The following is a 26,861-nucleotide window of genomic DNA, read 5'->3' as shown; positions in this document are numbered from 1 at the left end:
TCTAAGCAGTGTGAGTCTGCCGATCAGCGCGTCAGGAAGCAGCAGTCAGAGCAGCGATCATCATGCGATCACCATGTCGGAGAACGAGGTTCGGAGGGCACTAAAGCGAGTGAATGTAAGGAAAGCAGCGGGACCTGATGGGATTTCTGGCCGTGTTCTGCGGTCCTGCATTGATCAGCTCGCTGGTTTGTTTACATCCATTTTTAATGAGTCTCTTGCTACATCGGTGGTTCCCACCTCATTCAAAAAATCGGTCACCATCCTTGTGCCTAAGAACAATAAACCCTCTTGTCTGAATGACTATCGTCCAGTTGCCCTCACATCAATAGTCATGAAGGTCTTTGAGGGACTGGTTAAAAACGTAATCTGCTCCTCCATACCGGATACTTTGGACCCTCTTCAGTTTGCCTATCGCCCAAACAGATCCACTGATGATGCCATCTCTCACATCCTGCACTCTTCTCTCACACATATTGACAGCAATAACAGGAACTATGTAAGGCTGCTATTTATTGACTATAGCTCAGCTTTTAATACTATAGTCCCCATAAAGCTAGCTTCTAAACTCATAGACCTCTGCCTGAATTCTTCACTCTGCGACTGGATTCTTGATTTCCTCACTGGCAGACCTCAAGTGGTGAAACTAGGCCAGTACACCTCCAGCTCCATCACCCTGAACGTAGGAGCCCCGCAGGGCTGTGTCCTGAGTCCCCTGCTCTACTCTCTCTACACACATGACTGCGTGTCTTCGCACAGCTCTACATCTATTATCAAATTTGCTGATGATACTGTGGTTCTGGGCCTCATTCACAACAATAATGAGACTGCATACCTGGATGAGGTAGAGAAATTAACATCATGGTGCCAGGACAACTGTCTCTCTCTGAATGTGAGCAAAACTAAAGAGCTGATTGTGGACTTCAGGAAGAGACAGCTGCAGCCCTATACTCCTCTTATGATCAGCGGGACACCTGTGGAGAGGGTGAGCAGCTTCAAGTACCTTGGTGTAAACATCTCCGAGAACCAGACTTGGACTACTCACATTCAAACACAGGCAAAGACTGTACCATCTGCGATAGTTGAGAAAATTCAGGGTCTCACCAGCAATCCTGAAAACGTTCTATTCTGGGGCTATAGAAAGTGTATTGACTCAGTGTATCTCAGTGTGGTATGGGAACAGCTCCAGTCAAGACTGCAAAGCCCTGCAGAGAGTTGGGGTTTGCTCTCCCCTCTCTGCTGGACATCTACCTCAAACGCTGCAGAAGTAGAGCTGCTAAAATCATCAAAGACTCCACCCACCCCAGTAACCATATTTTCACTTTGCTGCCATCTGGTAAGCGCTACCGTAACCTGATGGCAAAAAACAGAGAGACTCAGGAGGAGTTTTTTTCCCCCAGGCCATCAGGCTCCTAAACTCTAAACCAGCCTCTTAACATCCTCATGCCTCCACTTAAAGGGGGGGTGAAATGCTCGTTTTCACTCAATATCCTGTTAATCTTGAGTACCTATAGAGTAGAACTGCATCCTTCATAACTCCAAAAAGTCTTTAGTTTTATTATATTTATAAGAGAAAGATAGTCTGTACCGTTTTTTCCAAAAAAACACGAGCGCCTGGAGGTGTGACGTGTGGGCGGAGCAAAAGAATCGCGAGTGCGAGTAGGCTTTTGCGTTGAGAGCGTTTGGAAGCTGTGACATTACCATGAGGAAAAAAAACATCATCCAAAACCAACCATGGCTAACAGTCAGATTCAGCCGTATATTTATGATCGAGAATCAGATCCAGAGGCTGAAATTTAAAAGAGGAGCAGCAGCAACGACTAAAGCAGGACGTCTCTATGTGGTATGTATTGAAACTGTATATATTTGCTTAGCAGTTTTGGAAAATGACTAAGTTCCACTTTACAGGGCTCCAAACAAAAAAATAGAGTAAGGAGCCATTGGCTCCTATAAGAAAAAAACTTAGGCGCCAAATGATTTTTTTAGGTGCCACAGAATAAACATGGTTTATGTGTTTTGTTTAAATTATTTATTTTACATTTTAACTTTTTAATCATACTGACGTGTTTATGTCTCATCTTTTCTTGACTTTATCAGCATTTAAATCCATCTTGTAGATGACCTGGGAATGAAGGTTCACTTAAAGTGGGAGCTAAATGTCTTTTCCAACTTGAAATATACAGTTATGCGTTGTTTATTACACAAAATCTGTCCCAATATCATGGACCATAAGCATCACTTGGCACCCTGAGTATAGTTTGGGGTCCTCCTCAATGCATCCTGTAAATGTTTTCATACTCTCTTAAAAATAAAGGTGCTTCATGATACCATAGAAGAACCTTTTTTCCTGTCTAAATGATTTTATAAAGAACCTTTAACATTTGAAGACGATAACAGATTATGAAAAGGTCAGAAAGAGATTGTTCTTCAAAGAGCCTTTGACTGAATGGTTCTTTGTGGAACCAAAATTGTTCTTTAAAGAACCTTTTAAGCTCCTTTATTTTTAGGAGTGCATGTCTTTCACACTTTCAGTCTGTTTTTCTTAATTAGTAAAATTTAATTTTATAGGAGAAGTTGAATTATGTAGACAACAGGTTAAGTAAAAATATTAAAATTCAATAGCTCATAAATATAGCAAAATGCTCCTCTTTATAATTTTTTTCCTAGCTGACTGATGAGCTTATGGACACCGTAAGGCTACTGAGGTTAATATTACGTTGCAATATTTACAAGCTTTACACGTTTTCCGCAGTTTGAAAGTGTTGTACTGTATAATCTCTTATAAAATAGCCTACCTTTTGATGTTAATTCATGTTCATTATGTACTCTAATCTACTCATAATGGAAGTGACGCGCTCGTTTTTTTCCAGGCGCGTCCGCATCGCATCGAGTTATAAACATCTCAACTTTTCAGAATCCCGCAAGCGCACTGCGGGTCATGTGACAAGAACCAACCAATCAGCTTCATCCTTTCCAGTACCAACGTTGAAAGCTCAGCCAAGATGAAGGAACAGTTGATCATAGCTGTATATGGATAGCCATTTTTAAATTAATTTAGTAACAGGGCAACTGCAAGCGATTTTTAGTGTTGCAAATCCATTTATCCTTTGCTGAAATTTACGCGTCTTCATGGAGTGAGCAGTTCATGGTTGCTTAGCAACGACAGACGCCTCAGGAGCGCAAAAGCCCGAAGGCTTTTGGAAAAAAATCAGAAAGCGGCACGCCTAGCGTTTTCCACGCGTTTTTAGGTGCGATATGTGAACGGCCCCTTAAAGAGCACCAAAACTGTAATTTGGAATAATTTTAAAGCTGATACTTTGTAAATTAAAAAGTAACAAAGCACAAAGCTTTTTGCGATTACTGGACGGCAAGTGCACTTCAAATAATGAAGTTCATGCATTAACAGAAAACAGCATGGACTAAGATCTTGTTAAGAAGAAGCCTTATGATTATAAACGAGAACTGTTAACGATATTGCCAATATCCACACAGATGAAAGCTTTACCTGTTGTAGTTTGTTCAAGTTATGAACGAAATAGACGCTGTTTTTCTGCACTTTCTCTTCAAGTCTCCATCATTTCTCTCTCTCGCGTGTTTATCAGGTGTGTGTCAGCGCTGCTGCGCGGCAGATGAGGACTGTTTAAAACTCTTTTTCCCACTAAAACTTCAATGCGCGTTCTCTCAATGTGCGAACATAACAAAAGATGTGAATGCAAAACAATCAGGAAAAAAGGCATTACATGCCAGTTTTAAGAGATAACATGTAAATACATATGCCTAGTCCCCAGTGGCGACCTCAGCAAAAACTTCACTCACATTTTAATATTTATATGCGTTTTAGTCGCAGTTTGGAGCCCTGCTTTATCTCGTCTTTTTTTTTTTTTTTTAAGGTGTACATGTGGAAAGTGCAGTTTGATGACAACATCGCATGTTGTTTACTTGATGTGCTTACGCGCCGATAGCTAAGTTAACAACACAGGGATATTTGAAGCAGTTTTACTCACCGCATGCGGTTCCAACACACGATCGTGACCCTTTTTCGTTGGGACTGCATTATCCTTAAGAAATAAACAATATGCAAATCCGGCGTCAAACTGGGCCTTGTTTGTAAAACAAGCATCTTTGAAATGCAGGGAACAAACAAAAACACTTGCACCACTCCGTTGATGCTCTGTAAAAATAAACTCCATCCACTGGTCACTTAATGCTGTTTTTTTTTTTTTTTTGGTAATCTGTGCAGGGTTATCTTGCCCTGGCAACCAAAAACACACTTCTTTTGTGACATTTCGGTCTCTCGCTCTGATCAGTGAATGTCTGTGCTGTGCTATACGGGAACGCGCGCTCTTCTGGGAGAAGTGCCCTTAGGACCCATATAAGGATATTCCGCTCCATCTAAGGTCACACAGACCCATACTCAAAAAAAAAAAATCCGAAACTTGTGACAAACCGGAAGAGGTATTTTTGGAACAAGAACTTAATTTTTGAAACTTTGTACATGTTTAGCATGGGAATCCAACTCTTTAACAGTGTAAAAAATTCAGTATGCATGAAATAGCATTTCACCCCCCCTTTAATGTTCACTTTATCATCTTCACTTTATTCACCACCTCACATAGACATACTGACAGTGTCACCCTGTTCGCACATTTGCTTCTTGTACATTCCTGTGTATCTTAATATTTAAGACTACAGTAAAATGCATATATGCACATTGTACATCCCTGTACATCTTAATATTTAAGACTACAGTTCACTTTCATGCACTTTATTTTGCGTTCTATATTTAATTCTACAATATACATCTTTTTTATATTTTATTCTTATATTTTTATTGTTTACTTTTATTTCATTCTTACATAGCTGTATTTATGTATATTTTCATTTGTGATGTTTTCTTTAATAATTGCACTGTCCATGGAGCGGACCTGACTCACATTTCACTGCTGGTTATATATGCTATTTATTATTTTGTATGTGACGAATAAAAATCTTGAATCTTGAATCTAGTAATCAGATTTAGATGTTAAAGCCCATGTTGCAGTTTAACCACCAGTCGATTAATGGGTACATAAATCACTTAAGATATGTATATCATTTTTAAAATGTCTCAAAAATGGTCTTAAAGACCAAAGTTTTTGGTATTAAAGTTTTTTTTAGGCAATTTGGTGATGACTTCACGTTGGGGAGAAGTGGAGGAAAGGTAGCCTCAGTCTCGTATTAGAACTATGGCGACTGACCGGGATGAGGAAGAGGTGGCAAGAGCCAACATGTATGATGGCCCGCAGCCGTATAATTTCGAACCTGCCAGACGTGAGAGGGCAAATGAGGAATTTGGCCGTCAAAGGTAATTAAATGCATGGTCCGAGGAGAATGAGTGGAGAGTTGGTGAAGTGTCCTGGTGAGTTGCTGTCATTTAGCAACGCAACAATGGGGACTTGAGCTAGTCTACGAGCAGCAGTGCACAATAACGAGACATTTTTATTTTATTTTTTACTGTCATTGAATAGCACCGAGTGAAAAATCAACGTTTTCTTTATATCTAGTGGCAGTGATCACAGGGTCGTGCAGAGAACTTTGGAGGGGCAGGTGCTCAAAGTATAAAATTGGCACATGGATCAAGGTTTTAAATAACACTGCTCAAAATATCAACACAGCATTATATTGTGATGCATGCCTTGCTGATTCACGTATCGATATGGAAAGGATGATTATGTGCCAGCCTCTTTCTCCATGCTTGCATCTTTCTGCACTGTTTCTGTCACTTGTGCCTCTACATTTCCCTCTTTTTCTTCTTCTATCTCAATCTCCTCATCTGATGTATTACTTTCCACTCTCTTTCCATCTAGGAACAGGGCACAATTTACTATTTTAGCATTAATCTATTATTTTAACCATCACTACTACTCTTGCACCTAATCATTAAGTCCACCTTAAATATTGATACAAAACATTAAACAACTGATACACTGGAATATAGTGATTAATATTATTATTACTGTTGTAGTTGCTGTTGTCTAAAATTGAACACCTTTGCAGTGTAAACAAATGACAGGCTACATGTGTTATTCTTACCTGTTTTGCTCTTCGTGAACCAGCTGGATAGGGATCCACTGCCTTTTGCTGACTCAAGCAGCTCATTCTTTTCTGTTTTTTTTTATCCTCTAAAAAAAATATTTGTGTCACATTTAAAATATAATTATATTTTAATTCATTTCTGAATAGTTTTTATTTTTACAATGATAATTCAGAGAATGAGAAAATCTGAATAAGCCTTACCAGTGTTGTGATAATTATTTTTAAGGCACTCTAAGTTAAAAAAAAAAAAAAAATACTGTAATACAATAAATTAATAGATTAGTCAAATAACATAAAAAAGATCAGACACCTCGATGCCTGTGAAACTTTTCTCCCTCAAACAGCACGCTAGTGTTACTTCTACACTAACTTACAGGCTACACACAGCAATATAAACAACATATCTGCATGTTCTCACATCACATTTTTCTTGTAAAATAATAATAAGTAAATAAACATCAAAATAACTTCGCTGAGAATGAAACACTACTTACCAGCTGCTGCGGTGTTGAAAATATCCTCTAGCAACTAATAAAATTTTATTTTACTACTATTAATAGTTAAAACTGGTTCGTATATAATAATTAATATGATCGTTATTAAGTTCTCTGTTGCACTTCTGTTATGGCTAGGCTATATGCCAAACTGTGAAACATTGTTGTAGTCCAAATTAGGCCTTTTGTTGTAGGCCCATGTTATGCGCTAAAAAGCGCATCACTCGATTGTTTTAAATAAATCGCCCCCTGAATATACAGAGGTAATGAGATGCTAAAACAACAAGCCGCACGCGAGTAAACAGATGAACTAGGGACGTGGCGCGTCACTGAAACACGCCCCGCCCCCTCCTCCCCCGAAAGAACGTCAGTCGATTATGACGTCACACGGTATAAACTGTACACCCGCGCGCTCTGAAGATCACTTCAGTTCATTGAGACTTCAAGCAGAAGCGAAGACGTTCACCTGAGCAGAGACTCGAAGTGGATCCAGGCTGATAGTTCACAAAAATTCAGCAAGTTTGACAGCGATATACAGTCAACACGCGTTTCTCCTGCGTTAGAGTCAGTGGAGCTCTACTTCAGCAGCTCAGTGTCAGCAGATGTTCAGCTGATGTTGAGTGAGTCTCCACAGACAGCTGGAGGAAAAAGCTCTTCAGAACAGCAGGCTTCTCCCACAGCAGCCGCTATGGAGAACCGCCCAACAGGTTAGGAATAACGATAGTATAAAATATAAATGAAAACTCTAGTCTAAATATATAGAATAGTAAAAACTGTTGGAAAAACAGACTTGTACATATAGTAATTTCATATAATACAGCACACCTGTAAGTGTCACACTTCATTAACTTTGTTGTATTCATCCAGTGTTTTTCTTTCTATGGTTTATGCCTCAGAATTTGTCTTCCATTTTCTGGTAACATAGTAATTTCTTTTTACCCTTTAATTTCTTTGTTTCTTCTTGTCTTAGAAAAACAAACCAGAAAGAGGAAGACAAAATGCATCCATGCATTCTTCCGGCGAATTGGGAAGGCTTTAAAGCTTTGCTACAGGGAAGAAATATTGACCCCATTTCCATCCGATGATCCAGCAGATCTCCAGCCAGGTTTATCTGGCCTTGAATGGGCGTTATCAATCGATCCATGTCCATCTGGTTTGGAGCTGACAGTTAACACCAATCCGGCTGATCCTGATGGGTCATTGGTCTCAGAACCATCCAGTCTTGAGGTGATATCTGACAGTGATCAGGCTGATCCAGAGCCATCACCTGTCCCAGGTCAATCCAGCCTCGATTTAAAGTTAACACTGGATCCAGGTCTATCCAAACTGGTTTCTGAGACAATGAATGTCCCAGGACTATCTAGTCTTGATGTAACACCTGTACCAAGTCTATCCAGTATTGAGATGAAACCGGACAGGGATCTAACCGAGCCCAAGCCATCATCTGTCCCAGGTCCATCTGGTTTTGAGGCAGCTGTTGGTAAGTCTACTGTCATTTTTCGTCTCCATTTGGGATTTTCATTTCACCTACTTGTCTGCTCTTTTACACTTATGCCCAATTAATAATATGCTCCTAACTTAATGTATAATACCTTTTATACTATTCAACATGTAGCACGGGGAATTGATGGATATAGTTCTAGTTTAATTCTAGTTTAGGATGTGGTTTTACTAGTATTCAGTATATTTATCTTGTATTGTACTTTTAAAGGACAAGTGAAATTTAGTGTCAAGATTGCACGAAAAACCACAAGTTTTTTTTGCATCATCCCTTGTAGTTTAGATTGAACTTTATGTATATTCTTTCATTATGAGAAAGTCACAAGATGATTAATCACACAGTACATGTCCATTTTAGCAGTTGTCTCATCTAACATCTGTATTCACCCAGTGTTCTTCCTTCTTAATGATGTCTATGCTCAGTATTTGACTTACGGTTTCTAATTTTTAATTACGTTTCTATTTCTTTTTCTTCTTTTTTTCTTTTATTTAATTTTTTATTTGTTGTAGAACAACAATCAACAAAGAGGAAGAAGAAAGGCATCTGTGCATTCTTCCGCCGAACATGGAGGGTTGTTAAGTGTGCTGCTCTCTGTGGCCAAAGAGACAACAAAGTGGCTCCAGATCCATTTGCCATTGACCCAGTGGCTCAACAGGAAAATTCAGATCACCAGCCAGATTTATTCAGCCTTGAGAGGCTGACACTTAATGCTGAGCCAACATATCTGGAGCCATCACCTGTCCCAGGCCCATCCAAACTGAATAATGAGCCAATGCCTGCCCCACATCAGTCTGGTTATGAGCCACCTGTTGGTAAGTCTGCTGTCATTATTAGTCTACTGTCTACTTGTATTTTTACTAGTGCTGTCAAATGATTAATCGCAATAAATCACAACCAAAATAAAAGTTTTTGTTTACATAATATAATATATTTATGTAGTGTACACTGTGTATATCATGTATACAAACACAAGCATGTATATATTCAAGAAAAATGTTGTTTATATATTAAATGTATTTATATAAAATAAGAATATAAATGTATATATATGGACATATTTTCAAAATACATACTGTATGTGTGTGTATTTATATATACATAATTAATATACACAGTACACAAACATATACTATGTAAATATATATATACATATTGGATGTGATTAATCGTTTGACAGCACTTATTTGTAACTTTTTTTTTTTCTGTCAAATCTTACAAATTTTTCCATTTCTGTCTAGTTTGTATTTATGTTCATGAAATTGATCAGTATTTGCATGTACAGTAGGATGTGAGGATCTAGTACTGCTTTTATAATTAAATTAATAGAGCCTGATGTTTATTTCTAAGGGACAAAATACAAAAACATAGCATGACATGCCACCAATGTCAGTGCTTAAACATCCCATACAAGTTTAGAATTAATTTAATGTGGATCTTTAGCAAAATGATCGAGTTAAAGTGTACAACTTTACCAAGGTTCCCACCGAACTTTATTCACCCAGTGTTCTTCTTTGTTCATGATGTCTAACCTCAGTAATGGACATACAGTTTCTGGTTGAAATTTCTTGTTCTTTTTCTTTTTTCTTTGTATGCAGAAAAACAAAGAAAAATCTGGATGAAGAAAGACATTCAAGCATTCTTTCAGCGAACATGGAGGACTGTTAAGTTTCCCTCCTTGGCCCCAGATTCATGTCGAGTTGAGCCAGTAGCTCACTGGGATCAAGTGGACCTCCAGCCAGGTCTATCTGGTCCCTTGTGGTTGTCAAGGAATGATCCAGGTCCATCTTGTTTCGAGGTGACAGTCACGGCCAACCAAAATCCACCTGATTCTAAGCCAGATCCATTCAGCCTTCAGTCACACTTAACACTTGACCCAGGCCCAGCTGGTCTTGTAGTTGAGTTGACATCTGTCCCAGGACCATCCAGTCAGGAGATAATGCCAGTCTATGGGTCTGACATGGGTCTGGATGTTCCTGAGATAAAACCCATTCCAGGTTCCAGTCTCGTTCTGACAGCTGCTGTGGATCTGATTGATCCCGAGCCGTCATCTGCCTCTGGTTCATCCAGCTGCAGGCGGACACCTGACACTGATCTGGACAATTCTAAACAAAAACATGTCCCAGTCCTATCTGGTTTTTGGCCAACTGCAGGTGAGTCTACTGTCACTACTTCTATAATAGCTGTAGTTTTATTTGTTGTATTTTTGTAAATTTTTTATTTTCCATTACTTTTTCATATTTGTTCCTACTGAACGTATAAATTATTTATGCTCCTGACATGTATCTTAATTCCTTGTTTGGTATTCAAAATTAATTCTGTGGCATTCTAGTGGACAGAGTTTGTTTTGAACCACATACTTCGTTGTATGTCATTATTTTCCTGATTCCCTGATTGCCTTTATAGTCTGCTCTTAGCTAATGCATGGAATACAGTTTATAAAAGCCACATTATCTGAATAACTTCTCTGTCTGCTGAGTTAGTGTAAGATAATCAAAACAAAGTAGTGCTCATCTGTTCTTTCTGCATGTTTTCTTTTTCAGCATCATTTTCCTCCCGTTATGATATGGGAGTGAAGTTGGGACAGGGAGCCTTTGGTTCTGTGTATAAGGGGACTCACAGATTTAGTGGCCAGAAGGTAAACTACTCCTGATTTTTTTTTTTTTTTTTTACCATTTTGTGTATTTTAGTTTTGTCTTTGTCTCTTTACTTCATCTTTATTTTGTACTCATTTTATATTCCATATTTTTATTTTTAAGGAAAAATTAACAGAGATAATTGCAGATTATTTTGATCAAACATGTTTAAAACGATTTTGTCTCTTCGCAGGTTGCTATCAAATGTATACGTAAGAAGCCATGGAACAGCTTTATTAATGTGGTAAGTTGGCAAGACAATATATTAATAAGTACTGTATACTTACATTTATTGCACATTTGGGTTCAAAACTCTGTGAACAGATTGAAAAAAAATTTTTTTTTGAAAAACTGTTGACTATAGTGTAGTTTGTTATGGAAAATAGTGACAAGAAGAAGCATTTTCAATGGTGTTCTCAGACTTTTAGACTCTGCTTTATCTCAATGTGAATATTACACACAGAAGTGAAAGGTCAAGCTAACTTTTTGTCAAAATTTGTTTTTCCAGCCTGGATCTACAGAACGTCTGCTGTCAGAAGTGGTTATAAATGTGATGGTGTGCGCACCTCCGAAAAGCCCCTACATTGTACAAATGATCGAGTGGTTTGATCAGACACATCAGTTCGTCATAGTTATGGAATATCCACATCCATGTCAGACCTTGCTGGAATTTACCATGTGCCATGAAAGACATCTGGATGAATCTGTGGCACGTGGTTTAATGCGGCAAGCGGTGCTTGCAGCCAAACACTGCATTGAACGGGGCATCTTACACAATGACATCAAGACGGACAACATTCTGGTCAACACAGAGACACTGCAGCTCAAACTAATAGACTTCAGCTGTAGCAAACGTATTAACATGTCTTGCTCTGAAGGTGAGTTGATGTAATGCTATAATATGTCAAAAAATGTGATTCAAAGCTTATTATCTCAAAGTAGACTAATTGCTCATAGCAAATGAAATGACAGAGCTCTGTTAATCTCTTGCTTCCTATACAGATTATCAAGAGGCGGTTGAATCAACAGTCTGGTCTTTGGCTATGGTACTTTTGGAGATAGTTAGCAGAGACCAGCCCATAAGTGTTTTTCTCTCCAAATCACGTCATCCTTTGATACCAAGTTTCTCCAGTGGTGAGACAACAGCACACAACAATAATACACACATAAATTCTTGGCACCATATCAGGGTGTTCAACTTCTCAGCTACTAAATATTAAAGGGAAAACTGATAGATAAAATACCTAAAAATTTGTATTTAAAGTGCAAAAAGTGTAACACACAGGAGATTGTCCCTGCTTAGAATTGAATACAGTATGAAATACTATGTTTTTCAGAAGCTTTTCATACATGACTACATGCCTTTGCTATGTTTTCATAAAGAGCATACATGACTAACCAGCTTTTTCCTCTTTGAAAACTTGTACAGAGTTTCAAGATCTGATAGATCAGTGTCTGGTCTGGCATCAAACTAAGAGACCAACGTTAGAGCAGATTTTAGAACATCAGTGGTTTAAGCTGGACTGAGGGAAGCCAGAGGCTCAGGAGGCAGGTTGTGTAACAGATTGAGGGAAGGCAGATACTAATCACCTCTTCATTAAAAAACAACAACAGATCATTCATCTGTAGAGAATAGCTGGCAGACAGCACTTTACTGCAGACCGGACTTTCACCTTTCACCCGTGGCATTGAATATTAAATCTACTATGTAGACTATACTATACATGTTGCCAAGACAAATTTTTCAAGATTCTAGTATTTGGTTTTTCTCAAAAATCATAGATAATTGTGCACTTTGGAGAAAAACTAAATCGAGAATAAGAGAATCTAGCAGTCTAGAGACAAATAGGCCTAATACTGAAGGTTCGGGGTGAATCCTTAGGGGCCTTTTGCCACAGATGAAATAATCCAGGCATAGCTTAATTTAAACAGTACTTTAAAGGAATTTGACAGAAAATTTCGAGGGAGGACCCAGTAAACATTTTACAGTATATTACTGGCCACCAGATGTACATTAGTTTAGGTGCTGACATTAGATCAGGTACTGAGGGTGGAGTCATTTTATTACAATAGACCACTTACCCAACAATTATTATCTTAAATATTTTGGATTCATAAACCCATGATTCTTCACATTATAAAAAGAAAAAACCTCTAGACCAACAAATCTAAACAGTATAATATATATATATATATATATATATATATATATATATATATATATATATATATATATATATATATATATATATTAAAATTATACATGTTTAATAAAATATAATAATATTTACATTGTATTATTGTTTTAATGACTTTCCTGTGTTAAAAAATACAATGTTTTTGACTTAAACCAGAATATCATTCTCACCTAATTATCTGAAGTACAGTGAGGAGTATAAATGACAATAGATGATGAGATCTACCCACTTAGCTTATTTTGTATTGACAACTGTTTATCATTTGTGCTTGTGGGGTATGGGTAAAGATAACGAATAATCAAAATAATGTAAATGGCATGGGAATGGGAGTGTAGAGATTTGTTTCTAAATTTCTTACCACAAGTTAGTCCTTAATCTGATTATTAGAAATAATCGCATTGTTGGTATACAAAATGCTGTTTAACATTAAACAGACTACATGAATGCACAGTATCATACTTTTTGTGTGTTTACAGTATAGTGCAGTTGTAAATCAACAAGAATACCTAGAGCTAAACAATTTGTCAGTTACACTGGGCAAGGATATTTCACACATTGTGAGTAATATAATAATAAAAGGACATCAGAATTAAAAGTTCGCCACCTAACACTCAGGCTATGTCAGTGTTAAGTGGGGGTACACCTCTAGGGGTCACGATGACCACAGGTCCGATGATGTGCCAGTGGTGGTAAATCACAACTTAAAACACATTTTAATAAAAAAAAGTAAAATAACCTTCTTTCCTCTTATATCACAGTAAAAACTAGTAGTTGAAGACATTTTTTTGAAGTTTGAAATGTTGTTTGCCTTCAGCCCACAGCAAAGAATTGGTAATTTGAAATGAAACTGAGATGTAAACAATCTTGTTGGTTTTGTGGTCCAGGGTCACATATGGCATAAATCGGGAGTTTGTAATTCTGGTTCTACAGACCAAAATTACATATATTTATTGGGTATATGTTGTTATGTTGGTGTTTTACTACCCTGGAATGGGCAAGAAGGAGCTTTTTCTCATTATTTTCAGTGCTGAAAAAGACTTTCTCTGTCCCAGATGTTAAAAGTGAGCTATCATTTCTATTTTCAGTGTACATGAAATGCTATTTAAGTTATTTTTTTCTTTCAGAATTTTTAAAAAGTTTTTCTCATTTAGGGCCATGAACATGTCTAAATAAGTTGTGTTCCAAATTTGAAGGTGATATTTAAAAAAAATGAGGTTCATATAATTTATTTTAGGCGTTATACCAAAACTAGCTGCCAGGTGCCACTCAGCAACATAGATTTTTTAATGCAATTTTCGAGTCGACAATATCAATGGATATTAAAGGGTTAGTTCACCGAAAAATGAAAATTATGTAATTAATAACTCACCCTCATGTTGTTCCAAACCCGTAAAACCTCCGTTCATCTTCGGAACACAGATTAAGATATTTTAGATTTAGTCCGAGAGCTCTCAGTCCCTCCATTGAAACTGTGTGCACGGTATACTGTCCATGTCCAGAAAGATAATAAAAACATCTTCAAAGTAGTCCATGTGACATCAGAGGGTCAGTTAGAATTTTATGAAGCATCAAAAATACATTTTGGTACAAAAATAGCAAAAACTACGACTTTATTCAGCATTGTCTTCTCTTCCATGTCTGTTGTGAGCGAGTTCAAAACACAACAGTTCAATGATATCCGGTTTGCGAACGAATCGCTCGATGTAACCGGATCTTTCTTGAACCAGTTCACCAAATCAAACTGAATCGTCTGAAATGGTTCTCGTCTCCATTAAGCATTAATCCACAAATGACTTAAGCTGTTAACTGAACGAGTCAGTCTGTTGTTCATTATCTGGCTCGGCTCGGTGTTCATCTTCAGTTCTCTCTTCACAGCAGTTCAGTCAGTGTACAGTTTGAGTACATTAATTACTCTGGGATATTGGTTTGTTTGAACTCAAGAGGGAGTGTCAGTCACATTAAAAAAAGTTAACAGCTTAAGTGATTTATGGATTAATGCGTATTGGAGACACAAACAGTTTAAAATGATTCAGTTCGATTTGGTGAACTGGTTAGAAAAGATCGTTCGTTCGCAAACCGGATATGACAAACTGCTTTGTTTTGAACTCGGTCTCACAACAGACACGGAAGAGAAGACGATGCTGAATAATGTCATAGTTTTTGCTATTTTTGGACCAAAATGTATTTTTGATGCTTTAAAAAATTCTAACTAATCCTCTGATGTCACATGGACTACTTTGATGTTTTTCTTGCCTTTCTGGACACAGTTTCAATGGAGGGACTGAGAGCTCTCAGACAAAATCTAAAATATCTTGTGGTGCTTTCACATCTCTAGTTCGATTCATTTGGTCCGAACCAAGGGCAAACAATTATACTTTGTAGCATTTTTCAGCTTTTTTGGTTCCTTTTTTACACCACACTGATTGCTTTGGTCTGTACCAGTTGAAACGAACCAAGATGTAGTCACATGACAACATCTACATCACTCATTGGCCATGACGTATTTCCTAAACTGCTTTTCGATTGGTCAGAATTTATGTGTGGGAAAATTCAAACATAAGAGAAAAAGCCAGCAAACAACACGGAGACAACACAACTACACGGGCGGGTTTTGTCCCTGGCCATAATCTATTACATTGTTTGTATACACCACAATATGCAAAAAATACATTTCTGTAATGAAGCGCGGACTACGGCAGCTGGTTTAGTCCAAAAATGATCAGTACTTTTTGCAGTTGGGTCTGTTCGAGGTCGGATCACATTCTCACCACAAACGAACCGCTCCAGAGTTCGTTTGAAAGCGTACCGAGACCACCTCTTCAAGCAGGTCTCGGTACGCTTGTTTGGTCTGCTTTTAGTCCGCACCCGAGTGCGATTGCTGCTTTCTCACCTGCCCAATCGAACCGCACCAAAGGGAGAAACAAACTCTGGTACGATTCAACCAATCTAAATGAGGCAGGCGTGAAAGCACCCTTGAACTGTGTTCCAAAGATAAACGACAACGGCAAGGAACCAAAACTCCATTGGTTACAGAATGGAGAAAAAACCTTGGGAGAAACCAGGCTCAGTCAGGGGGCCAGTTCTTCTCTGGCCAGAAGAAACCAGCAGTTCAATTCCAGGCTGCAGCAAAGTCTTTTCTTTGCCTTTATTTAACCAGGAGAGAACCTCACTGAGATTAAGAATCTCTTTTACAGGAGTGTCCTGGCCAAGACACTCCTGTAATATAAAAGTTATATAAAAACACATATGACAAACAACAATACATCACAACAGTAAGATATCAGTAAAATACAGCACTAGAAGCATTTGCAAATCATTAAATCATTTTCCAATGCACCAAAAGTGTTTTAAATTTACTAAAAGGCACCAACTGATTTAGCCGCAATTTCATTTGAAGAGAGTTCCAGTCTGATGGTGCAGCATATTCAAAAGTAGTTTTATCTAGATTAGTTTGAGCTGTGGGTACATGAAGATTATAATAAGTCAGATTGTGCAGAAGACTCAACTGGTTCCTTGTGGTCTTGTCCCAGTGGCCGTCTGAGATGACAGGTGCATCTCAAGTCAGCTCCCTTGTTCCCTTTCAGTCAGTCACATTCTACGTTATGTCAGAAAGAGACTAACTAATGGGTTCTTGCCTGAGAGCACAATGACCTTCAAGTGGTAACAAAACGAGCCAATGGTACACAGTGTACCTTGTTCTGCGGGATTGGCATTGCGAGCTCTGCCCCGCTGTGTGGGTATATAAGGAGCAAAGCAAGCAACTCGCATTCAAGCTTTCGCTTTGGAGTCGAGCACATCGCTTGCTGCTTTCACCGGAGTGTTTTCAAGTTAGTCAGCTGGTGTTGGTGTGACAGCGTGATTCAGCAGTTCGTCTGAGCTTCCTGCATTGAGCTCCCGTGTTCCCCTGAGTGCTTCAGTGCCACTGAAAGAGCTTTGTCTTTTCTGTGGTAAAGATGTCATTTCACCTGTGTGTCGATATTTGGCTCTTCGTGACGGCCATGATCGCTGTGTCACGTGTCTGGGCTTTCAGCACGCTGAGACTGTGTTCATGGATGACTCATGTTCTCATTGTGGGGACATGACCATCTCTGCATTAAGATGAGGACTTGATTACCTTAAAAAGGCATAGAGTTCCCTCTACCACACCCTGCTAGCTCCTCTTCTCGTTAGAAGGCTATTTCGGCTGGTGGCCAGGGTGATCTGAGTGTTACCGTGTGGGCTTCCCCAATGAGCCAGGCTCCTCGGGCCACACCCCCTCACACGTCACAGCCCCTTGAGTTTCCTGATGAGTTTGCTAGACCCTCTCAGGCTCCTGACATCTCATTCGGGGCTTGGTAGGAAGACCTAATGTCAATCGCCACATCACAAGCCAGGCTTGAGTCCTCGAGAGATTGTTGCCCAAGTCTCGAGCTGACAGCTGCGCTTTCCTGGGCAGCAAAGAGAATCTAGCTTAAGTGGAATCCTCCACCCTGTGTCGAGCACTCAAGGCTGGATGATTGGTTCCTGGGTTCTAACCCTCTGGTTTCTTTCTTCCCGGAGGTGCACCAGGAAGTGAACAGTTCATAACTGCATGAGACCGTTCTGGTGCTTCCTTCGCCTTCACATGGTGTGGTGGCCCCAAGCTTCCCTTCAAGGCCTGTAAGTTCTCATCCATGTTTGTGGCCAAGGCTTCCAGAGCTGTGGGTCAGGCCACTTCTGCCCTGCATCCATGGCCACCCTTCAGGTCTACCAGGTCAAGGTGGTGAATGAGCTCTATTGGGGCAGTGCTGACCCAGGGGTTTTGCAAGAGGCACACTCTGCTTCCGACCTCGCTCTCCGGCGACGAAGGTTACTGCGCGCTCCTTGGGTCAGGTGATGTCCACTTTGGTGGTTCAGTAGCGCCACCAATGGCTAAACCTGGCAGACATGAGGGAGTCTGATCGAACTCCCAGGCTGGCCTCTTCGGCAATATGGGGGAAATTTTTGCCCAGCAGTTCTCTGCCGCTCAGAAGCAGTCTGAGGCCATCAAGCAACTGGTCTTCGGGACAACTGGGAAAAGAGCAAACTCCCCTGTGCAGAGGATCTCTTTTCTCGTTATGGAAATAGACTCGGTTGCCATGTTCAGGCAGCAATTAGCATGCGCTCCACTGAAACTGTTTTTAGAGACTCCTGGGGCATATGGCATCCGCAGCGGCAGTTATATCACTTGGGTTGCTCCATAATAGACCGCTTCAGCAATGGCTTCACGACCGAGTCCTGAGATGGGCATGGCAACAATGCACGATCTGAGTGTCTGTCACTCTGGTCTGCATCCGAACCTTCACCCCATGGTTGGACCTCTCATTTCTACGGGCTGGTGTTCCCCTAGAACCAGTGTCCAGACATGTTGTGGTGTCAACAGATGCCTTTGCCACAGGCTGGGGTGCCATGTGCAACGGGCATGCTGCGTCGGGTTCCTGGACAGGACCCCGTCTTCAGTGGCATGTCTGTTGCCTTGATTTACTAGCAGTACAGCTTCCTCTGCAACACTTTAGGGCCCTGCCGAAGGACAAGTCCATTCTGGTCCGTAAGGCCTACACTGCGACCGTAGCGTACATCAACCATCAGGGCACTCTACACTCCTGTCGCAACTTGCTCGCCATCTCATCTTGTGGAGTCAGAAGCATCTGAGGTCGCTTCGTGCCATTCACATCCTGGGCAGGCTCAATCGTGCAGCTGACAATCTTTCATGTCAGCAGTCTCACCCTGGGCAATGGAGACTCCACCCCAAGTCGGTTCAGCTGATTTGGAATCGCTTCCGAGATGCTCAGGTAGACCTGTTTGCCTCTCCAGAAAATTCCCACTGCCAGTTGTTTTACTCCCTGACAAGGTCGCCCTTGGCATAGACGCTCTGGCGCACAGCTGGCCGCTGGGCCTGCTGTGGGCAGCAAGTATGCATTTCCCCAGTGAGCCTTCTTGCACAGACATTGTGCAAGATCAGGGAGGATGAGAAGCAGGTCCACATGGTTGTGCCTTTTTGGCCCGGCCCGAACTGGTTCCCCTAGGGCTGGGTATTGTTCAAAATCTTTTGATCTGGTACCAATTTCGATACCTCAGTTGTTTCGATACTGGTTCCTAACAATACTTTTTTTCTATACCATATGTTTTAAAATCCATTTCAACATCAACACAAATACATTAAACACAAAACTTTTATTTTTCACCTTAATTAAAAACTCACTCAGGATAACATTATTAATACAACTGGTTGTGTTTTTTGGATAGGGGTGCGCCATTCAGGGGCGGACTGGGACCAAAAAGTTGCCCTTGATTTTCTGTCCCTGGGGCTATTGTGTTTTCCAGTCCAATGGGCTATCGTGAGTAGTGATGTAAAATTCCTAAGTGGATTCGTGTTGTTCACTCGTTTGATTGGGTGAAACGGATCGTAGCTGATTGTTTGTACTTGTTTCTAAATATTGCTGATTCAAGCGTTTTAAACAATTTGTTCACTCATTCGCTCACTCATTCAAAGTTGTTGTGTGACTGCGAGTATCTTCAGAAATCCTCCCCGTCACGTCAAGTGATGGTGGACAGCCAATCACGGCGAATTTAGGTCCTTAAATGCACGTATGCTACAAGCTCACACAGACACAGCCGCTTGACAAAAAAAAAAACACGCCCGCTTGGCTTTTGCAACCGAAAGATAAATAATTTTTCGATACTCATAGTATCGAAGTTTTTCGTTCTATACCATAAAGGCATCAAAGTTCGGTACCCAGCCCTAGGTTCCCCAAACTTGTTATTCTCGCAACAGCCCCTCCCTATCCAATTCCATTGAGGAAAAACCTTCTTTCTGAAACTTCTACCCTGAGGGCTGGGTACCTCAGAATTCATGTGTATCACCACATCTCGGTTGATACCTGCCTTTATTATTAAGTCCTCCTATGAGCAGGCAGCCTGCTAGCATACGTCCAGCTCGAATATGCGGTGATCTTAATTTAGAAACGTATCAACTGTAACTCAGTGAATACGCAACGAAGAGACATGAGAGATATATCTATAGAAAGCTTGACGTCCACTTTTAAACTAAATAAGTGCTACCGAAAACAAATATTCTGTGAAAAAGTAATCCATATGAAAACAATGCGATGTCCGTCTTTCACGTCTCCCTTCAATATATCTAATGCGACCACACCCACGCTCTGAACGCGGTATTGAGATTATAATATTTCACTTGAAGCTTGCGGCTTGTAAAGGCCCATACAGAAAACAAAGCAGCGAGACCGTTCTTCAAGTTATTTATTTTATTTTACAGTTTGCTTAGCGCTGAGATGAATAAGACATAATTCATCCCAAGAAGAAGTGCTGAGGATTACCTCAGGATTTGAGTTTTGGATTTCCTCAGAAAAAGGAATGAAGCGCTTTATTCAGCAGAGATCATAAACATGAGTATGTCTCTTTTTATTTATTTATTTATATTCTTGTACTTGTTTTCACATAACGTGTAAACATTTTACTAGTTAGACATTTTCCAAACTATAATTCATGACTAAATGTATAATCAAGTGAAACTTGAAGGTTCAAGAACAATATACTCGATACCATTCAAAAGCTTGATGTAAATATAAATGTAATAAATAAATGTAAATATAACAAATGTAACAAACAATGCTGTTCTTTAAATTTATATGAAAAAAAACTAAAAAAAAATATTATCTTCTCTTTTCAACATTAATATTGTTTTATTTATTTTTTTAGTAGAAAATCTAAATATTAGAAGAATTTCTGAAGGATCGTGTGACTGGAGTAATGAAGCTAAAAATTCAGCTTTGGTTGTTCCTAATAAACAGTTTAACTGCACTTGCAAGTGAATATTAAATTATTTTGTGGGATAATTAAATATATTCTAAATAAACTACAAACATAAAAATATATAGATTTATTTTGTCCTCACATTTTTTCTTATAACTCTCCCCTCTCAGTCACACAGCTGACTGAAAGGCTCATTATGCAGCTCATTATGTGGGCCTTTGTCTTCTCAGATGTAAATCACAATATAATGCATGATAGTTCACGCCCTCTCGCATAGACCCTTTCTACACAAAAAAAAAAGTGTAGAAAACTAGAAAAATTGTTTTCTGTGAGTGAGTAAAAAAGATTTTCACATCATTTAGAAAGAAAAATTCTAGGCTACAATATCCAGTTCTCAAAAGTCCCGTGAACCAATTTTCTGTATGTGTTTTATGGCCTTATTCAAGTGATTCAAGTTGCTATTCACGCATAAACATTGTTGTCTCAAAAACACGATCATGTATATACATGCTGGTCACAAATTATTATAGCAATATTTAGATAACAGTAATATTAGACTTTAACCATTTAGATGTTTATAAGCCACAGAAAAAAGCACAAATGTCAGGGCATGACAAACCCCCTTAGACCTCAGAGGGTTAAGTTAGAGATTTTAAACTTTATATGACGTTCTTTACATGGTTTGTTTGAGCCTAACAGCTTTTAAGTTTTAAATATTTTAAAAATCTATTAGCCAGTATACGATGTTGCTTACAGTACCAAAACTGAAACATGTTTGAGAAAGCTAACAAATTTACAAACATTAAATGTTATATTTTGCTGTTTTTACAGTGACTGATGAGGATGTACGAATATTTATTTGCCTAAGGGTAGCGCACAAACGACTGCTTACTGGCAGCCGCAATAACGCCAGAGATGGCTGAAAGTAACATTATCAATAAACAACCATATTTACAGTAATTAAAGTCTGCTTGCATTTTTTAGGAATGTTGAGGTTTGTTAACCATGGCAAAAACGTCATCTTGACATCTTCCACAATTTCATAACCGTTTTAGTCCAAGCTGATAATTTTAGTGTGATTTTTATCTGAGTGATTGCAATATGTTTATATATGGGTCATTATACGAAAACGTGCCATTTCCCACTTTTAATGTTTGATTTTCAAAGTACTGTTTTGTAAATCTTTAAGCCTCTTTTTGGATGAAGTAGATCCTTACCTCTCAGTAAAATGTGCCGTGCCATCTCAGGCTAAATTATTATTATTATTATTATTTTTACATATAACTAATTTAAATGTGTGTGCTTGGTCAACCCTGTTAGCGACATATTCATTACTTTCTGAAAAGGTTTTAAATACATATATAGAACAAATCTGATATACTGTGAAAGATAAACCCCCCCTTGTTACATTAAGAGTGTTTGTGAATTGAGAATATTGAAAGTTTTATTGTTTTTTAGTGGATGAATACGTTCATTTCCAAATGACACTCTCCCAGCATCTTCTGTTTTAAGAAAAATGTATGTAAACAAAAATAAAACACCTCAATTCAATTTTGAGTGGATTATTAGCCTCTCTAACTAAACATTTACAATTAGTTGATTACATTTTTATTTTTAAAATTATATTAGAATATTATACAAGAAACAGGGTTGACACATCAGTAACAGGGTTGACAACAGTTACCGTATTGTTTATACTGCTTGTTTGAGTTACAGTTATGGTTGTAATGGAGTCTTAATTGGACATTCATAAACCTTTAATTCAGCATGACTAATCAGCATATTTTGTAGACGGCTTTATTGAGATATTTTAGCATATAAATGATGAAAAACCAAAACTTGTCTATTAAAATCTGTTTGCATGAACTTTAACTTTAAAATGGATGTGAAAAAAATGAAGTGACGTGACTTTCAGCCAAGTATGGTGACACACACAGAGCAGTGAGCAGTGAACACACACACACACGCACTTGCTGCTTTGGCTGTTCTGCTTTTCACTTGTGCTGCTCTCCAGTTCCACTCCGCTCTCCCTTCTCTGTCATTTAGTTCACTAACTGACTGCTTTTTCCCTGTGTCTCTGTCCTTTCTCCATTTTGCCCTCACTTTTCCTAAATATTCTTCTCATCTTTCAGGATCAGCATCTCTACGTTGTCTGTTTCTCAGCTGAAGAAAGAGGCATCCTAACAAAATCAAATCAAATAAAAATACAAAAAACACTTTAACAGCAACCTTGTTAATTTATTGACTTCATGATGTAAATACTATTACTGTAGTAAGAAAAGTACGTCTGTTAAAATTCTCAGTCATCCAGGTCAAAGTTATCCAAGAAGGGTTGGCTCAGGGGTGACAACCCCACAGAGGTTAAATACCTGGCATCCCCCATCAGTCATTTAAAACTGAAGAAAGCCCTTGGATAAGAGGAAATATCTTCAAATATGTAAGTAACAAGTCCAGTTGCCTTTGATTTAACCCTTCTTGGGTATACAAGACAAAAACACTTGAACGAGCTGTGTTCAACCAAGTCTCTACATTTCTCACACACAAGAACCTCCTTGACAGCAACCAATCTGGCTTCAGAAGTGGACATTCAACTGACACGGCCTTGCTCTCAGTTGTTGAAGCTCTAAGACTTGAGTCTTACCTATCAGATAGGTCAGTAAAAGTACCTTGAAGAGGTGAGGTGTCCAAGTCACAACATCTGGGGTGCCTCAGGGCTCAGTTCTTGGACCACTTCTCTTCTCGGTCTACATGGCATCATTAGGTTCTGTCATTCAGAAACATGGCTTTTCATACCACTGCTATGCTAATGACACTCAACTCTACCTCTCATTCCATCCTGATGATCCGACGGTAACTATTCGCATCTCAGCTTGTCTAACAGACATTTCTTCCTGAATGATGGACCATCACCTTCAACTCAACCTTGCCAAGACAGAACTGCTTGTGATTCCAGCAAACCCATCGTTTCATCACAATTTCACCATCAAGTTAGGCACATCAACCATAACTCCTTCAAAAACAGCTAGAAGCCTTGGAGTTATGATTGATGATCAGCTGACTTTCTCAGACCACATTGCTAAAACTGTCCGGTCCTGCAGATTTGCTTTATTCAACATCAAGAAGATCAAGCCCTTTCTTTCGGAACACGCTGCACAACTCCTTGTTCAAGCTCTTGTTCTGTCCAGGCTGGACTATTGCAATGCTCTCTTGGCAGGTCTTCCAGCCAATTCTATCAAACCTTTGCAATTAATTCAGAACACGGAAGCTAGATTAATTTTTAATGAGCCAAAAAGAAGACACGTCACACCTCTGTTTATCATTTTTATCAATTTGCACTGGCTTCCAATAGCTGCTCGCATAAAATTCAAGGCATTGATGTTTTGCCTACAAAACTACCACTGGCTCTGCACCAATTTACCTAAATTTGTTACTTCAGACTTATGTGCCCTCTAGAAGCTTGCGTTCTGCAAGTGAACGTTGCTTGAAAGTCACTTTTACAGACTTTTAAATTAAATGTTCCCTCCTGGTGGAATGACTTCCCCAAATCAATCTGGACAGCTGAATCCTTAGCCATCTTCAAGAATCGGCTTAAAACTCATCTCTTCCATCTTTATTTGACCCTCTAACTTTAACACTCACTATTCTAATTCTATTCTTAAAAGAAAAATCTAACGACCTTTTCTAATCTTTTTGTATTCTATTTTCTTTTCATTTATTATGCTATTGTACAGTATTGTTCAAAATAATAGCAGTACAATGTGACTAACCAGAATAATCAAGGTTTTTCGTATATTTTTTTATTGCTACGTGGCAAACAAGTTACCAGTAGGTTCAGTAGATTCTCAGAAAACAAATGAGACCCAGCATTCATGATATGCACGCTCTTAAGGCTGTGCAATTGGGCAATTAGTTGAATTAGTTGAAAGGGGTGTGTTCAAAAAAATAGCAGTGTGGCATTCAATCACTGAGGTCATCAATTTTGTGAAGAAACAGGTGTGAATCAGGTGGCCCCTATTTAAGGATGAAGCTAACACTTGAACATGCATTTGAAAGCTGAGGAAAATGGGTCGTTCAAGACATTGTTCAGAAGAACAGCGTACTTTGATTAAAAAGTTGATTAGAGAGGGGAAAACCTATAAAGAGGTGCAAAAAATGATAGGCTGTTCAGCTAAAATGATCTCCAATGCCTTAAAATGGAGAGCAAAACCAGAGAGACGTGGAAGAAAACGGAAGACAACCATCAAAATGGATAGAAGAATAACCAGAATGGCAAAGGCTCAGCCAATGATCACCTCCAGGATGATCAAAGACAGTCTGGAGTTACCTGTAAGTACTGTGACAGTTAGAAGACGTCTGTGTGAAGCTAATCTATTTTCAAGAATCCCCCGCAAAGTCCCTCTGTTAAAAAAAAGGCATGTGCAGAAGAGGTTACAATTTGCCAAAGAACACATCAACTGGCCTAAAGAGAAAACGAGAAACATTTTGTGGACTGATGAGAGTAAAATTGTTCTTTTTGGGTCCAAGGGCCACAGGCAGTTTGTGAGACGACCCCCAAACTCTGAATTCAAGCCACAGTACACAGTGAAGACAGTGAAGCATGGAGGTGCAAGCATCATGATATGGGCATGTTTCTCCTACTATGGTGTTGGGCCTATTTATCGCATACCAGGGATCATGGATCAGTTTGCATATGTTAAAATACTTGAAGAGGTCATGTTGCCCTATGCTGAAGAGGACATGCCCTTGAAATGGTTGTTTCAACAAGACAATGACCCAAAACACACTAGTAAACGGGCAAAGTCTTGGTTCCAAACCAACAAAATTAATGTTATGGAGTGGTCAGCCCAATCTCCAGACCTTAATCCAATTGAGAACTTGTGGGGTGATATCAAAAATGCTGTTTCTGAAGCAAAACCAAGAAATGTGAATGAATTGTGGAATGTTGTTAAAGAATCATGGAGTGGAATAACAGCTGAGAGGTGCCACAAGTTGGTTGACTCCATGCCACACAGATGTCAAGCAGTTTTAAAAAACTGTGGTCATACAACTAAATATTAGTTTAGTGATTCACAGGATTGCTAAATCCCAGAAAAAAAAAAAATGTTTGTACAAAATAGTTTTGAGTTTGTACAGTCAAAGGTAGACACTGCTATTTTTTTGAACACACCCCTTTCAACTAATTGCCCAATTGCACAGCCTTAAGAGCGTGCATATCATGAATGCTGGGTCTTGTTTGTTTTCTGACAATCTACTGAACCTACTGGTAACTTGTTTGCCACGTAGCAATAAAAAATGTACTAAAAACCTTGATTATTCTGGTTAGTCACATTGTACTGCTATTATTTTGAACAATACTGTATATGTGTTCGTGTGTATGTGTAAAGACCTCTAACACTAGCTTGCTCTATTTTTTTTACTCTATCTGTTTTCTTTTTATTTATTATATTATTTAAAATCCCATGCTACGTGTACTGTGTTAACCTAACTGAGACTTGTTATAGCACTTATATATCATTGCTCTTTTTGTTGTTTTTGATTGCTTCAACTGTCTTCATCTGGAAGTCGCTTTGGATAAAAGCGTCTGTTAAATGAATAAATCTAAATGTATACAACATGGGTAAGACACACAAAAGCATACGTGCGTCATCCCTGTTACCCTGGAATGGTAACAGGGTTGACGAAAAAGGTTATTGGCAGCCATTACTAGCCATGAGGTATCGGTAAAGACACCACATTATGTGCCTTAATGAGAGGCTTAAACGTTGTTATATATGTACATTTTTAGATATGTCCAAATTACTTTTTAACTTATACTTTTCTGGTAACAGGGCTGACACAATGAGCATGTCCCTGTCTTTCAGACATTACATAAACTCAAAGAAAATTCATTAAAAAGAAGAGAACACTTGTCTTCTACCATCAACTTCATGAAAGGCAGATGATGTCACTTCCTGGAACTGATGTAACTTTTGGAACAGTCCATTATCTTTAAAGAGGTGTTTTCATAAAAAGTAACAGGGTTGACGAGAACCTAGGGACCCGACTAAATTGTTTTTTTGTTTTTTTTGACACATGTGAAGAATAAAATCCATTCATGGCTAATGAACTGACATTTAAGGCTTTATACTACTATATATTTTTTTATGATGGTTTGACTTTTTTGGCCCCGATAGCAAGTAGAATAAAAAAAAAT

The 26,861-nt window shown here is 38.8% G+C and overlaps 1 protein-coding gene across 1 annotated transcript in view; it reads left to right on the top strand.

The window, feature by feature from the left end:
- The window catches only part of LOC127974857 (uncharacterized), a 63,494-nt gene that overhangs the window by 24,232 nt on the left and 12,401 nt on the right, over positions 1-26,861 (top strand). The window contains exons 2-8 of the mRNA XM_052578424.1: positions 7,537-8,046; positions 8,577-8,879; positions 9,663-10,217; positions 10,608-10,702; positions 10,894-10,944; positions 11,209-11,578; positions 11,703-11,834. Coding sequence (XP_052434384.1) covers positions 7,537-8,046; positions 8,577-8,879; positions 9,663-10,217; positions 10,608-10,702; positions 10,894-10,944; positions 11,209-11,578; positions 11,703-11,834 — 2,016 coding nt within the window. The remainder of the gene's footprint in view (positions 1-7,536; positions 8,047-8,576; positions 8,880-9,662; positions 10,218-10,607; positions 10,703-10,893; positions 10,945-11,208; positions 11,579-11,702; positions 11,835-26,861) is intronic.

The sequence above is a fragment of the Carassius gibelio genome, chromosome B16, assembly GCF_023724105.1.
Source record: "Carassius gibelio isolate Cgi1373 ecotype wild population from Czech Republic chromosome B16, carGib1.2-hapl.c, whole genome shotgun sequence".
Taxonomy (NCBI): Eukaryota; Metazoa; Chordata; class Actinopteri; order Cypriniformes; family Cyprinidae; genus Carassius; species Carassius gibelio.
This window is presented reverse-complemented; position numbering and strand designations above follow the sequence as displayed.